This window comes from Manihot esculenta, chromosome 1 (assembly GCF_001659605.2).
Source record: "Manihot esculenta cultivar AM560-2 chromosome 1, M.esculenta_v8, whole genome shotgun sequence".
Taxonomy (NCBI): Eukaryota; Viridiplantae; Streptophyta; class Magnoliopsida; order Malpighiales; family Euphorbiaceae; genus Manihot; species Manihot esculenta.
The window spans coordinates 4113274-4129761 of NC_035161.2; the positions used below are offsets into that span (position 1 = coordinate 4113274).

A 16488-nucleotide genomic window follows, 5' to 3' on the forward strand; every position below is an offset into this window, starting at 1 on the left:
GCAACAGAATTTCTATTTTTCTTTATAAGAGTTTATATATATACACAAGGCAACGGAGTTTTCGGCTTTTACTACCGAATCCTTTTTAAAAGTAATAATAATAATAATTTTGTGAAGAAGGGCAACATGAATTCGGCATTTATTGTTGAATCTCCTCCCTCTTTTTTTATTAAAAAACAAAATGAATGCTTGCTTTCGTGAATATAGACAACTGGAGCTAGACATTTATTGCCAAATCCCTTCAGTAATTCAACATTTATTATCAATTTTTTTTTTTAAATAAATGCTTAATAAAGGCATTGGGATCTGGCTTTTTATTGCTGAATCCCTTTTTATTTTTCTCTCTTTTGCGACTTCAAAGCCTTTATTTAAAGTTTGGATTGTTTGCATCGGGATTTTTTGACATGCAAAGGCTTAGGATTTCAAATTGTTTATTCCAAGATCGTGGTTCAGATTTCAAAATTAATTTTTGACATCACCATATTTGAAGAGAATTTTTAGATAATATAGCAAAAATTTGTAATAAGAGATTTTAGATTTTAGTCCTTCAAACCAATTTTAGTTTTAAGCATACATCTTTTTAAGCATTTGCATTGACGCTTTAATATTTTTTGGCTGTTCATTTCTTTGGACTTGTTCTCCTTGTCAACGTATTATGCTTGAATTTCTCCTCTTAACAAACTTTGGATTTTAGCAACAGCTTGTCTTTTAACTTTTTCTCTTGGGATTCTAGCAAAGAATTGTCCTTAATTTTCGTTAAATGATCTTGTCGCCTTATGGGATTCTGACAACAAAATGTCTTTAATTTTTTCCGTAACGATCTTGTCGTCTTATGGGATTCTTGGTGATAAATCACCAACTTATTCCCTTTGATGAACTTATTACCTTGTAGAATTCTTGATGATGAATTACCTTAATAGTTCTCTTTAACGAATTTATCGCTTTGTAGGATTCTTTATTATTAATAGCCTAAGTGGTTCTCTTTGACGAACTTGTCATCTTGTGGGACTCTTAGCGATGAATCGCCTCAGTAGTTCTCTTTGATGAATTTATCGTTTTGTGAGATTCTTAGTGATGCATCGCTTTAGTGGTTCTCTTTGATGAACTTGTGTCTTATAGGATTCTTAGCAATAAGTTGCCTTAATGGTTTCCATTAGCGATAAGTTGCCTTAATGGTTTCCTTTTACGAACTTATCACTTTATGGAATTCTTAGCGATGAGTCGCCTTAATAGTTATCATTGATAAATTTATCGCCCTATGGGATTCTTGGCGATGAATTACCTTATGGTTTCCTTTGATGAACTTATCATCTTGTAGGATTTTAGGGATGAGTCGCACTGGTAGTTCTTTTTAATGAACTTGTTGCCTTGTGAGATTTTGATGACGAATTATTTTCGTGCTTTTCTTAACGAACTTATCACCTTATGAGATTTTTAATGGCGAATCTCATTAGTGCTTCAGTCAATGCTTGAAGGATCATACTCAAGGCTTTAAATAAACAATAGTAATTAAGAGTTTGTGTACATACTATTGATAAAATATCCTTAAATAGAAAATATTTCAAGTGCTACGTGTTACAGGTTATATAGAAAATAAATATATTAATATAGAAAATAAATATTGATAGATGGATTAGTTACTTAATCTCAAGGATTGTATAATCATAGGCTTGATTTTCTTTCCTGTTTAGATACCGTCTCTCATGTATAAATAAATTGTAATCTCTATTGTGAAAAACAACAAATATTATCCTTCTACATGGTATCAGAGTCATTCTCGTAGAGTTTTAATTTTTTCTCTTTCGTCAAATTTTAAAATTTTTGGAGACTTAGGGTTCCTGTTCTTTTGTGTTACCCATCTAGGATAATATTTGTCTCTTATCGTCCACCTAGAGAGGATGCCGAAGTTGCCTTGCAACCCGCTTGTCAGATCTGTGGTTCCTTTGTCGTTTGAGTGTTGGGTGGAGGCGTTTAGTTGCCTTGCAACCCGCTTGTCAGATCTATGGTTTGTTTGCCATTTGGGTGTTGGGTTATCTTCCTTTAATTTGTTTGAAGGTAAAGGATTATAAAGTTTTGGTTGAAATGGTTTTTGACAGTAAGACCCATATTATCCCAACGTCTTCAGTAGCGGCTAAGACATATAAAACGTGTCTTATTTTCTCTTCATATAAATTGGTCATTGATTTTGGTGCCACATATTACATGACGGATAATCATCATATTTTTACTAGCTTTCGATATCATAGAGCACCTTCTCCTGTTATTATAGCTGATGGGTCAACCTATAATGTTGAAGATTATGGGACTGTTAAACCTACTCCTTCTATTACCATATCATCTGTGCTAAGTTTACCTAATCTTGCATTTAATTTAATCTTTGTGAGTAAACTTACCGAAGACCTAAATTGTTGTGTTTCATTTTTTCGTGATCATTGTCTCATTCAAGATCTTGTGACGAAGCAGATTATTAGTAAAGGACATGTATCTGGGAGTCTCTACATTTTGGATGTATGGGTGCCACAGCCTGTTGCCCGCTCCAGTGTCGTATCTCCATTTGAAGCACATTGTCGGTTGGGATACCCTTCTTTATCGGTTTTGAAGAAGTTATGCCTTCAATTTCATGAGGTATCTTTACTGAAATGTGAGTCATGTCATTTTTCAAAACATCATCGAATCTTTTTAAGTCCTAGAGTCAATAAACGAGCTAAGTCTGCTTTTGAATTAGTTTATTCAGATGTTTGGAACTCATGTCCGATTGGATCTAATACTGAATTCAGATATTTTATCACTTTTGTGGATGATTACTCTAGAATGACTTTAATTTATTTTATGAAGTATCGTTCAGAAGTGTTTTCTCATTTTTCTGCCTTTTGCGCTGAAATCAAGGTTCAATTTAATGTTTTTGTGAAAATTTTGCTGAGCGACAATGCTAAAGAATATATGTCAAAATCATTCCAAGCTTATATGATTCAATATGGTATTCTTCACCAATCGTCATGTGTTGATACACCCACTCAAAATGGGGTAACTGAAAGGAAGAATCAATATTTTTTGAGACTGCTAGAACTCTATTGTTTCAAATGCAAGTTCCTAAACAATTTTGGGCTGATGTTGTCTTTACTGAGGAGGGCATGCTTTCTCATTAATCGCATGCCCTCCTTAGTACTAAACGGTAATACTCCTTATAATGTCCTATTTCCTAAGAAGCTATTATTTCCTCTCGAACCACGACTGTTAGGCAGTACTTGCTATGTTCGGGATGTCAGACCTCATGTAACTAAACTTGATCCTAAAGCTTTGAAGAGTGTTTTCTTAAGCTATTCTCGCCTTCAGAAGGGGTATCGGTGTTACTCTCCAGACCTCAATAAGTATCTGGTCTCAACATATGTAGTCTTTTCCGAGAAAGTTCCTTTTTATTCTGTTGCACAAATCTCTCCTGATCAAAAGGATGATGATGAGTGGCTCATCTATAGAATCATATCTGATGGCGGGACCTCTTCGAATATGCCTTCTGCTGCACAATCTGATGGTAACATTCCTCCTAATACTCAGCCTCCTATTAACCCGTCAGTTGTTCAAGTTTACTCTCGGAGGCCAGTACCTGATGATACATGTCCTGCACCAGAATCTTCTTTGCCAATAAATCCACCACCGAGTGACCTTGACCTCCCAATTAGTCTTCGTAAAGGTAAACGACAGTGTAAATCTATCTATTCTGTTGCTAATTTTCTGTCTTATGATCACCTGTCTCCTTCTTTTACCTCCTTAATTGTCTCTCTAGATTCCATTTCTTTGCCTAAGACAGTTAAAGAGGCCCTAGCTCATTCTGGATGGCGTGATACAATGTTTGAGGAGATTAAGGCTCTAGATGAAAATTATACTTGGAAACTAGTTGATTTACCCTGTGGCAAGAAGGCTGTGGACTGTAAATGGGTTTTTGCCGTCAAAGTCAATCCAGATGGCTCCATAGCGAGGCTTAAGGCCCGTCTTGTCGCCAAAGGTTATGCCCAAACCTATGGCGTTGACTATTCTGATACTTTTTCTCCTGTGGTAAAAAAGACCTCAGTCAGCTTGTTTAGCTCCCTAGCTGCTTCTCAACATTGGCCTTTACACCAATTAGATATCAAGAATGCATTTTTATATGGTGACCTTCAAGAGGAGGTGTATATGGAGCAACCACTAGGGTTTATTGCTCAGGGGGAGTATGGGAAAGTCTGCCATTTAAAGAAATCTTTGTATGGTTTGAAGTAGAGTCCCCGTGCATGGTTTGGAAAGTTCAATGAAGTTGTTTAAAAATTTGGGTTGAAAAAAGCAAGTGTGACCATTTAGTCTTCTATAGAAATTCAGATACTGGTATTATTCTCCTTGTTATATATGTTGATGATATTGTTATTACAGGGAATGATAGTACAGGGATCTCTTCTCTCAAAAACTACTTGCATGCGAGTTTTCATACCAAAGACTTGGATTAGCTTAAGTATTTCTTAGGAGTCGAAGTCTTGAGAAGTAAAAAGGGAATTTCCTATTTCAAAGGAAGTATGTCATTGACTTACTTGTAGAAACTAGGAAGATGGGAGCTAAACCATGTAGCACACTAGTGATTCCTAATATATGTCTTACAAAAGATGACGGAGACCCTTATGATAATCCAGAGAGGTACAGGAGATTGGTTGGAAAGCTGAACTACCTTATGGTGATGACTCGGCCATATATTACTTTTGCAGTAAGTATTGTAAGACAGTTCATGTCTGCACCTACGGTGAAACATTGGGCCGCTCTAGAACAAATTCTATGTTATCTAAAAGGGATTCCTGGACTCGGTATACTCTATAAAGATCATGTGCATACTGCACTTGAGTGTTTTTCTGATGCTGACTGGGCAGGATCAGAAGGTCGACCACAGGCTACTGTGTATTTGTTGGAGGAAGCCTAGTGTCTTGAAAAAGTAAGAAGCAAAATGTGGTATCCAGATCCAGTGCTGAGTCAAAATATAGGGCCATGGCTCAATCGACTTGTGAGATTTTATGGATAAATCATCTACCGAAAGAAATTGGTATGGATGTTGCATCACCCGTGAAACTTTGGTATGATAATCAGGCTGCTCTTCACATTGCTTTCAATCCAGTATACCATGAACGGACTAAGCATATTGAAGTTGACTGTCATTTCATCCGTGAGAAGATTCAAGAAAATTTAATCTCCACTAGTTATGTGAAGACATGAGAGCAATTGGGTGATCTATTCACCAAAACTTTAAATGTGCCTCGAATAGAATATTTTTCTAACAAATTGGGCATGATAAATATTTATGATCCAACTTGAGGGGGAGTGTTACAGGTTATGTAGGAAGTAAATATGTTAACATAGAAAATAAATATTGATAGATGGGTTAGTTACTTAATCTCAGGTATTATATAATCATAGGCTTGATTTTCCTTCCTGTTTAGATATCATCTCTCATGTATAAATAAGTTGTAATCTCTATTGTGAAAAATAACAAATGTTATCCTTCTACACTATGTTTTGTTTACCCTATCCCCTTATCTTTCTCAATTGAGATTCCTCTTTTTTTTAAGCTAAACTTTCTCCTCATTCCTTTCAATTTTTAGGGACCGCCTCTCAGTACCTATCATAATATATTTTTTTTCCCTTTCTATTAATTGAAAATAATCTCTTATTGGGTTTTTAATTAAGAATTCTACGAATTTGGTATTCTGGCATCTCTTCTTTATTGCTTCACAAGTAATTTCAATATTTAGGTTGGCAACCTAAATGGCTTCGGCATTGAATTTGTCAATATATCTGCATAGAGACTCGTGTTCATCTTGCCTGACTTTCTACAAATCTGAAGACAGCTTCTTTAGAGGAATATAATTGATGAATCATTGTTTGAAATTTTGAGTCAACTGCTTGAAATCATGGATTAATGAGATGAGAGGTGTTGGTACCATTTTTTAGCCAATCCTGTTAAAGTGGAAGGGAAAACACGACATAAGATCATGTCATTGACATCTTGGAGTAACATTGTTATTTGAAAATTGGCCAGATGACTTCTAGGATCAGATTTTTCATCATACTTATCCAGATTTGGGAGATTGAATTTGGGTGGGAAGAGTTCAGCCATTATTTCGATTGAAAGAGGAGAAGCATCGCAATGCTAAAATCATCATCTTAGTACTCATTTTGTATACTTTTGATTGCATCTAAAAGTTTGGCATTCAATTGAGCATGTCCTCTAGTAATGAGGAGAAGCCTAGGAGTTAGTCCTCTACTTTTTGCTAATATTTTTAGTGTGCTTTTCGCTTGCAATCTTCATGTTTCCCCTTAAATTCTGGCTTTCTTAAGGGTTTCCTGAACCATGGCACCTTCTGAGTTCAGCTTGCATTTATTTCAACTTTTCTTAGAGTTGCTCCTTGGTCAAGAAATAATCAAGAGGCATGTCTTCTTAGTTTTCTCTTTGATTAGTGAACTTCTTAGTGATGGTTGTTTGGTTATTGTTGGCTTGGTTTAAGTTGCTTGCAATCATGTCAATAGGGTTAGATGCTATGGGAGAAGAAAAAATAGAACAACAATCACGAATTTATTTTCTCGTGAAATATCTTGAGAAAATTCTCTTAGACGGCGCCAATGATACTGCTCTAAACTTCTCTGTGGGTATAGGTCATTGGATATGGATCTACAAAATAAGAGAATATCCGGTAGTTGGTTTGGCATGCATGTTGTTTTGCAAGTTTTCTCCATTGTCTTGGGCATCAATAACTTCAGATCTAGTTTTTTGTTTTAGGGATCGAGATTTGTGATTGAGGTAGAGCATCTTGAGGTCTTTAGCCACTTCTCCTCCCGCACAGCTGACCTTCAAGACGCAATAGAACGTGTGGAATATTCGTTGGCTCTCTCGTTGCAACACTGACAAGGGTTCTGACTTGGATTGCTACTCGGGTTAGACCTCCTTTATACAAAGTATGCCTTGATCTATGTTTGGTGGACGCTCCTTGCTCTTCAGTATGTTGTTAGTTCCGACTTCAAAAATGAGCGCTTCCCTTCCCCTGGTGATTTAGCTTGGACACTGTTGTTAGACTTTTGGATATGATTGAAAGCAAATCTAATGTTGCATGTGTGTTTTCTGCTAATATAAATCTTCTAGAGAGGTTCTTGCTCTTCTCTCAGCCTTTCTAAAGGCTGATGAGATTAATCCTTGGCCGGAGTTTAGTGGCAACAATGATGTTGCTTCCTTAATTGCTAAAGCTTTCTATTTGCATGGATTTGAGCTGGATTCAATTGCTTTGGGTCTTTATTTTCTCTTGCCTGTGACGCTAGAGTCATTTTAATGAAATGCTTCAATCTTCAGGGAAAAAAATAAAGCCCCAATTAAGATGTAGATGGCTTTTCTTAAAGGCAAAACTAGATAACATTAGTTTCAAAAATTACTTTTTAATCCTTTAAATATAGCATAAATAATAAATTTATCCTTTTATCCATCCGACGTCCCTCCCTAACATCCTTCTATAAAAAATATTAAATATACTGTTAGTGAAAAGAGAATTGACCAAATTACTATTTTTAAACATCACACTTTAATATCTAAAGTTCTTCCCTCAAAGAATCAAACCAATAAAATTTATTCACAAATCCCAGCAATAAATTAAAATTTTTAAATTTAATCTCCACAAACAAAAAAAAAAATAAATTCAAGATTTAAATTCCATAAATCCAGCACAAATCAAAATAGATAAATCTAAATTATCAAAAATTAAAAATCAAAATTCAACTGAATTTCTTCGCCGTTTGTCACTACTCACTGTCACCTGTCGCTTGCATCACCCGGTCGTTACCAGCCGCTCGTATCTCTCCCTGTTCGTCATCACATGCAGCTTGCGTCGCTTGTCATCGCTAGTGACTCGCGCCGTTCACCATCGTGTGCTGTTGCTTGCCATTTCACATTGCTAGCCGTCGACCGCTGCTTGCTGTCACCCTCTGCTTGCTACTTCTTGTAGTTGTCCGCACCTCCATCCCCTTTGACCATACATGAATAATGAATATGATTCGAGAATTTGAAGAGGATGAAGTTAATTTAAAATTTCAGAAGGATGAAAGGGATTTAAAGATATTTTTGAAACTATATTTTCACTTTTTTTAATCAAATTTAAATCATAATTATTAGATGAAAAAATCCCTAATTTTAATGAAAAATTAAATCGTTAAATGTTAAAAATAGAGTGATAAATTTGTTATTATACTCCACATGTAAAAATAAAAAAAGTAACTTTTCAAAAAAAAATTCATAAAAATTGTAGAAAGAGAAGGCTTGTATTTCCGAATTTCTATTTAAAACACTATTTCAAAAAAAATTATTAGAAAGTTTTTAATTTAATTTTAATTTAGTAGGCATATTTTAATTATATGAATGTCAAGTTAATAAAAAAATTTTTTAATTTACTTTTTTTTTCATCATTTAAATATATATTTTTGAAAATAGCTTTATAAGATCCCAACTACAAATTGCAACAGAATAAGAGTAAAAGGAGAAGAGTAATTAAAATGCCTTATATTTTAATTCAATCCAAACAATTCATGTTAATGAAAAATGCAATTTCTCTACAGTTTTCTCTGCAAACTGAACTGAATGGAGCTAGTCTGTGTAATAGATTGGCATTGCAAAAGAGTAAGAATTGTTGGCTTCAAATTTCTAACACAAACAGTAAAAAACCAAATTACAAGCAAACAATAAAATTCAAGTTTTAAACAAGTTTAAGAATGGTTTGCATCAGAACCTCTTCCTCAGCATGAACAACCAGAGAAGCTAACACAAACATGTTCTTCAGCATCACCGTGTTACTCTATAACCCTACACATTCAAATAACATATAACAAGCAACAATCAGTTTTAAGATAAGAGAAACAAAAACAAGGCAATCAAAATTTATGCACATGTCAATCCTGCCGTTTCCCCTCACTCTTATCTCTTTTTTTTTTTAAACAAAAAATTTGAAGTCGATAATGGATCCATTTGATCGAGACTTGTGCTAAAAGCCCAATCGTACTTTTCTTTCTCAACCTGTCCCAGTTTTTTCCTTCACAATCTCTCTATTTCTCACTCAAGTTACTACAATTTTCTCCCCTTAAGCTTCATCAAGCAATATCTAGCTAGTTCTTATAAAAAGTGAGTTTTTTTTTGGCTTTTCTTTTCATTACTCACTGTTTTTTGTTTTTTTTTTTTTTTTCGTACTTCTTGATTAAAAATCTTGTTGACGATAGTTTTGTTGTTACATTTAATCTTTAAATCTTTGCTTTCATTATTTGTTGTTTTTAATCTTTAGCTTATTTGCTATCTATATAATTATTTTAACTATGATGTTTAAGAATGATAGATTTATAGTATTTATTTGATGTATTTAAGCTTATTACATAGTTGTGTATCTTAGCTTTACTTGTATCTAGCAGTATCTAATCATTTTATGAACTTAGCAAACTTTCAAAAGAATTTGCATGCAGCCAAGCCTTTACTATCATGACTCATGTTACGGTCGTCATAGGCTTATTTCCCTCACCTGCGACCGCAAACGTGATTTAAAACCACGTTCCAGGCTGGTTCCAGTTCAAGTCCAAAAAAGGGGCACTGAAACCCGCCACTCTATACCACTATTTCAGACTGTTTCACGAATCAGAACAGTTGATCAGATCCGTTTCACAATTCGAACCAGCCTATGGCAGGATCTACTCCAATTTACCCCATGCTTAGCCAAATTGTTATAGTTTCTTATTTCCTAAACCAAGATTAATCCACCCTGAGTTCACATAAAGATCAACCTGAATTTTTTAAGTTGACAAACTAGGCGTCAAGCTAGCTCGACTCAGTTAACAGTCATCTTACAAAATAACAAAGCGTAGAAAGCACACAAACCTTAACCCGTTTCAACAGATCCTTAGCATTAGCATCATTGTTGAAATGATCACGTACAGGCTGCAGAATATATTGAGGACACAATTAGCTTGTTAACTTTAAGAAATTGTACACCACGCATCACATAATAAAAGCAAGATGGACAATCAATCATGTAGACAGTAGACACAATTATCTTTAAAATACAACCACAACATCAAGAACAATAATAATATATACCATGTAACTAAACTGCAGGATGAGGCATTAATATCGATACAAAAAGATGGCAGTTAAGAACAATCACAGTAACATGTTTGGTGGAAAGATTTAAGTCATTCATTCATCTAAATTAACAAAATATAGAATTCATTTATGTAAACAGACTCTACAAAAAAGCAAATGCAGTATTAGGAATTCAATTGTGAATGACTGATTATATTTGGTAATATAAAATGAGAAACCAGCTTACAAACCTTCCTGGTTATTTAACAGCCACCATCAGAAACTCCACCCTTCAAACCTTGGCCTTCAACTTAACATAAATATCCATGTCAATCATGGTAAGTTTCAGGCCAAGCCACATGAGACGCATTTTTATCTTAATAGATCCAAGATAGTAGTATATAGGCCTATCAAGATGAATACTATAAGCAGGGGTAGAAATGGATTACCTGCAGTATCTTATTTAATGCTCTAGCCAGAGAAGGTTTCAGGTCACCAGGATGCAGTTCACCACTTTCATATTCAGCAACAACTTCTTCAAAGCTTTTAAAGATCCTAAATCAATACAAGAATGCATAACCATCAAGATACAGCTTATTGAAGTTGAACTACACAGTAATCAAGCATTTGTTACAATCATAAGTTCATGATCAATAAGACTTAACATAAGAATGAAGTGATTAGGAGGAACTGCCAAACTTGAGAAAGTGTAGGCAAATTTTAGACTCAGAAAAGGGGGAGAAAAAGAGGAAAAGGTGAACAGAACACAACACACTTCCTTTTTTCCCCCTCCCCTTTGCTCAGTCAGTCAGTCTCAAATCATTGCCAAAGCTGAAGCCAAAACAGTAAACGCTGAAGTAACTAGAAGGTAAGAGAACTTACTTTTCTCCACCATTTTCAACACTGCGCTCCACCTTAAATTCATTAAACCATGGGAAGATAATGAATTTGATGTAGTCCAGACAAGGATTCCCATCAACAATTTTTGGGGGACAATATGCCTTCTTTATCTTCACATTTACTTCTGCCTATGACAACCATTGAAAAGAATAATGAAGTAGCAGGTAAGAGAGATTTGTTCCCAGGCATTTTTACATTATTTATTTTTCTCCATATAAAAGAAAAACACACCTCTTCGTCCTCCATAAAGATGGAAGAAGATGGATCACTTTTAGACATCTTTTCTTGCCCTTGTTGTAAACCCGGGAGCATGTCTGCATTCACAGCAGTCAGAATCAAGGATTAACCCAGAAAATAAAAGCTCATTATATCACTTTGAAATCTAAATAAAGGAATTAGGAAAATACGATGAGATAAAATGATGGGCTTGTTTTTCCTCTTGATGTCATCACAGTATTCTCTTGCAAGAACATTCACTTTCCGTTGATCCATGCCCAGCTGACAAATGTCAGCCTGTTGAAAAGAAAACATTGGAAAAGATGTAAACTATTATAACACAAAGCATATGGTGATGGAAGATAAAATATATCGAGAAAATCAGTCCTAACTCCTAAGCAATTATACAATATGAACACACTCTTCTACGCAACCTATGCCATTAGCATAACAACAAATAGATTGCACGGTCATATCAAGTCCAACGGATTCCACTCCAGCAGAGATTATATATATATATATATATATATATATATATATATATATATATGAGAGAGAGAGAGAGAGAGAGAGAGAGAGAGTTGAGATAAAGAGATGGACACCAGAGTTACTGGCTATTCAGATTTCGAAAGAGCACAAAGTTGTCATTAACATATGTGCTGAGATACAAGGTGTTATTTTTAGGCTATTTACATAAAAAAATCCAAAATTTTTCGCTGTTTTATAATTTAATCCAAAACTTTAAAAGTTTGGTAAATTTGTCTAAAATTGCAAACTTTGTTGCAACCATATTCAAGCTTAAAACTTGAATTGGAGAGAGTGTTTTGCTGACGTGATACGGATTATTTTAGTATACTCATATACCACGTAGATAAATATTATCGATATAAAAAATCCAAAACTCTTAGCTATTTTGCAATTTAATTCAAAAATTTAAATTTTAATATAATTCAACTCAAAATCTCTAAATTTATACTATTTTACCACTAAATTTCTAAAACCTTATTATTATACTTCATTCCCGTTTGTTTGGTGCAAAAAACCATAGCAATACTTCTTTCTATTTTTAAATTTTGATTCTTTTAATTCTTTTGGGTTTTAATCATGTCTCTCTCAATGCAATATTTGTGCTTGTACATTTAAGATTCTGTAGACAGTAAGATTATAATTTCTATTTTTTATTAAATTGACATGTTTTCTTATAACGAATACAGTGAAATTTATTGTGATAGACACCTGACAAAGTATTTAGAAAATAAGAAACTAATAAATATGAGATCCATTGCAATTTCTCTTGGAACTAGTGGCAAATAAAAGAAGTTAAAGTTGTATTTTTTTGCACCAGGTCAAAGGGGATGAAGAAAAATAAATTGGGATTTTGAGATGAATTACACTAATTTTTAAAGATTTGGACTAAATTGGAAGATAAGAAAAAGTTTTGAATTTTTTGTATCAATATCATTTATCTGTGTCATATGAGTATAATAAAATAATTAACGTCATATTGTCACGTCAGCAAAACACACTCTTTTCAATTCAAGTTTTAAGCTTGGATATAATTGCAAACAAGTTTGCAATTTTGAACAATTTTACCAACTTTTAAGGTTTTGGATTAAATTACAAAATAGCGAAAAGTTTTAGATTTTTCATGTAAATAGGCCTTATTTTTATTTCAAGATTAATATTACTTATAACCTAAGTTCATGATTACAGTGTAGCCAGTTCAGAAGTAGAAGTACAATATCTAAACAAATTTCAGCCCTTTTCAAGTTCAATTTGAGCTAAACTGGTAATCTATTCTACAGAAAGAAGAATTAAGGAATTTTGTTGGGGAACAGCCAAAGTCAGTGACAGGCAATCAATAACAGAGATGGAGAAAGCAATCCATCGAATATTTTTTAAGTATTACTAATGGGACAGATAAAAAATGGGCAAATTTTAGCACACTAAACTTGATACTGCCCAGTGCTTACAGAATTAAATCACTTAAAAGTGCCTACTTCGATTTAACCCAAACACATATGACTCATGAAAAAGTTAACATTGGAACCTTTTCAAAGGTTCTATGTAGTTACTACGACCATGTAAGAAATTCATAAGAATTTGTTTATTTTGGAAAACTAGCAAGATAATTAATTCCATTGCAATGATGCAAATACCTTGAGAAAAAATATGTCAGCACACTGCATGCATGGATACAGAATCTGGGCTGCTGTCAGCTCGTCTTGCTCACTACGACCCATTATTTGAACACACCTAATGAAAAGAAAATAAATTTTAGTTCACTAATGATTATGGTGATTGCAGAAGAGAAAAGGAAAAATTTCAATCTGTACTCTGGTACCTCATTATCCTGGGAAGCTTGTTCCTGCGCGCAATGTCCATTACAAGAGGCCAGTACTCAAATGCCCGAGAGTTAATTTCCTCTGAAGACCAGAGAAATTCCACTTTATCTCCTTCAAGATCCATCCCAACTGCCTTCCATATCTCAATCAAATAACGTCCTACCGTTTGAATTTTCTTCAAGTCTCCTCCCATTTTGTTGTTTAGCTGGGCAAACCAATCAGCAATCCAAATTTTCACTTTGCAACCAGCAGACGTCAGTTTATTCACATTTATAGTCTTCATAACTCCCTGTTTGACATTCAAGTCGCAGAAAGGAAAACAAAATCAGCAATGGGTACCAAAAACGTAGAAAAAGAAGTGCTAGCTGATCAGTGATCAGCAAACTTCAAATCTTGGGTGATATAGCGGAATTTAAAGGCACTCAACCTTACAAGAGCATGGAAATTGCAATTATAATGTAGTTAAACAGTGTTCAACAGCAATCTGGTGAGCAACTACGAGGCCAATTCTATCAGAACAGCTTGGGATATGACTATGTAGTTCATCAACAAAAATAAGTGCGGAAGCAAGAAGTGAGTACCTGGGCAATGTGCATTCTCCCAGAAGGCTCGAAGCCATCATAGCAAATGGGTTGGGGCTTTTTGGAAAGAAGATTGAAGAGTTCATCCTCTTGTATACACTCTTCTCCAACGCTCCTTACAATCCGAAACCTCTCCTCTGCACTCAGCCTGACTTTCAATAATCAACAACATCATTACACAAATTAAAGAACTACCCATTAGAATCGAATCAATAATTAGATTAGAGGGAGTGAGCTCACTGGGAAGAGGAAGAAGAGGAGGCAGGAATAGAATTTGAATAGGAAGAATTGACCGAGAGGGACTGCATCTCTTGGGACGGTGGTGCTTGCTCCTCTGTTGACATAGTTAAACAGAGATGAAATGGAGGCAGATTAATGAAGGATTGATGAGGAGGAAGAAGATCTAAGGGGGTTTGATCTAGGTTTTGGAAGATTGTTTTTTTGTGGCCATGGCCGTTGAGTCCAGCCCAGATCAAAAAAGCTTAAACAGCCCAAATCAGAGTATACCCAAATGCCCAACGCAACGAAAGCGACACAACCATTTATGCTTTGTGGGAAGAGGAGAGGATAGAAAAAGAATAAAAATTCGATTTTTGTAAATTTTTTTGTTTAAACATTAATGCTTTTGTTTGGATCGGGGAAGATAGTGAAAAGAGAAGAAATTTGATGTATCAAACTTTTCTTATTTTGACATTAAATAGAGGCAGAAGTGGAAGAATTTATATTTCTCAAATTTTTATATTCAATTTAAAAAAATTTACTAGTTTTTAAATATTATTATTATTAAATATTTTTAAAAATTTATTAAAATATTCTTATATTTTTTCTCCGTTCATTTTATTTCTGCCGTTAAAAGTATAGCAAAACATCAAATTAGCCCATTCTTCTGTTTCTTCTCCTCCTTTTTCGATTCTTCTTCTTTAATTCTTTCTCTTTTTCTCTTTTTTATTTTTATTTTTATTTTGAAAATAAGAAATTATTTTATTAATGGAGAGAAACAATAATAAAATTTTAATAAATATGAGAAAAAATAAATATACTTTAATAGATTAAAAAATGATAAGAATATTTTAATAAATTTTTAAAAATATAGATAATAACTTGTTAATAATGTGAATAGTCAGAGACTAAATAATAGATTTTATTTGAGGGCAAAATTAAATTTAAAAAATTTTTTTCTCTCATATTTCATCTATTCTAACATAAAAGAGTACGAAAAAATATTTCATTTAAATAAAATATAATGACGTTTTAATAAATTTCTGAAAATATAAAAATTAATTTACGTTTTAATAAATTTTTAAAAATATAGGAATTGATTTATTAATAATAGTAAATTTAAAGACTAAATAGTAAATCTCTCTTTAATTTAAAATATTTCTTTTCAACTCTGTGAAAAATAGAGAAAAATAAACATTAATTGTATGAAAATAATTGAAGATCCTATTTTTTTATATTTCTGTTTTTTCACTTTTGAGAATATATAATTATTTATCCTATTTTTATTCAACAGTATATTTAAATAGTGTCTGGTCCAGAGTTGATATGATTTCTTTTAGTATAGGGTTTTATGAGTGGGTACTGTTGAAGCTTCGGGTTTCAGTGGTGGGGTTTGGATCTTCTAGAGTTCGGCAATTAGATCTCTCTCTGTCCTTCATACCAATTCTCAGTTTATTCATTGTATGGTTCACGGTGACAATCAGATAAATTGGGAATTCACAGCTTGTGTATGGTAGTCCGTGTGAACAATATCGCAACCTCTTTTTCCAAAACCTTTCACAGTATGGCTCTTGTTATATCTAATCCTTGGCTGCTGGTTGGTGATTTTAATACTGTTATGGAGCTGGATGAAACTACTGCTACAGGCCACCATGTGGCCTCTAAATGTTCGATTTTTTGGTAATGGATTAATCGACTGGCGTTAATGGATCTGGGCTTCATGGGGACAAAGTTTACTTGGTGGCGAGGATTGGCGGTTAATGGGATGAAAATATATTTTTAAAATCATGCAGGATCCGAAAATATTTTCGGATCCTGTGTGTCAACTTTGCGAGTTCGGCAGTCATAATGCCGAACTCGCTAGTTCGGCACCTATGGCGCCGAACTGTTGCAAGTTCGGCACCAAGAGTGCCGAACTTTGGAAATTGAGGCTTGTTCGGCACTATGAGTGCCGAACAAGCCTCGTCCATGCCACGGGAGCAGTGAACTGCTCCCGTGGCCACGCTCGCTTCCTCAGGAATGTGGGACGAAGCGTTGAAAGAAAAGGTTCGGCACTATAAGTGCCGAACCCTTTCTGCATGCATGCAGGCCACGCGGGAACATGCATGTGGCCTGCATGCAA

The 16488-nt window shown here is 34.2% G+C and overlaps 1 protein-coding gene across 3 annotated transcripts; it reads right to left on the bottom strand.

Moving 5' to 3' along the window:
* Positions 1-7625: 7625 nt before the first annotated feature.
* LOC110624575 (tyrosine--tRNA ligase 1, cytoplasmic) lies at positions 7626-14631 on the bottom strand. 3 transcript variants are annotated; one of them, XR_002489442.2, is made up of 11 exons: positions 14388-14631; positions 14148-14295; positions 13566-13855; positions 13381-13477; positions 11413-11518; positions 11237-11319; positions 10988-11133; positions 10555-10660; positions 9902-9961; positions 8772-8845; positions 7626-8013 (listed from the first exon to the last, which is right to left on the bottom strand). XR_002489442.2 is itself a non-coding variant. In XM_021769776.2 (10 exons), exons 1-10 carry the CDS (start codon positions 14489-14491, stop codon positions 8825-8827), a joined length of 1161 nt encoding a protein of 386 aa, XP_021625468.1. In that variant the 5' UTR covers positions 14492-14631; the 3' UTR covers positions 8616-8824. The 3 variants fall into 3 exon arrangements, 2 of the variants coding, with proteins under 2 accessions (XP_021625468.1, XP_043809851.1); XM_021769776.2 differs by lacking the exon at positions 7626-8013 and having other exon boundaries at positions 8616-8845; XM_043953916.1 differs by lacking the exons at positions 7626-8013; positions 8772-8845; positions 9902-9961 and adding an exon at positions 10383-10415.
* Positions 14632-16488: the final 1857 nt, after the last annotated feature.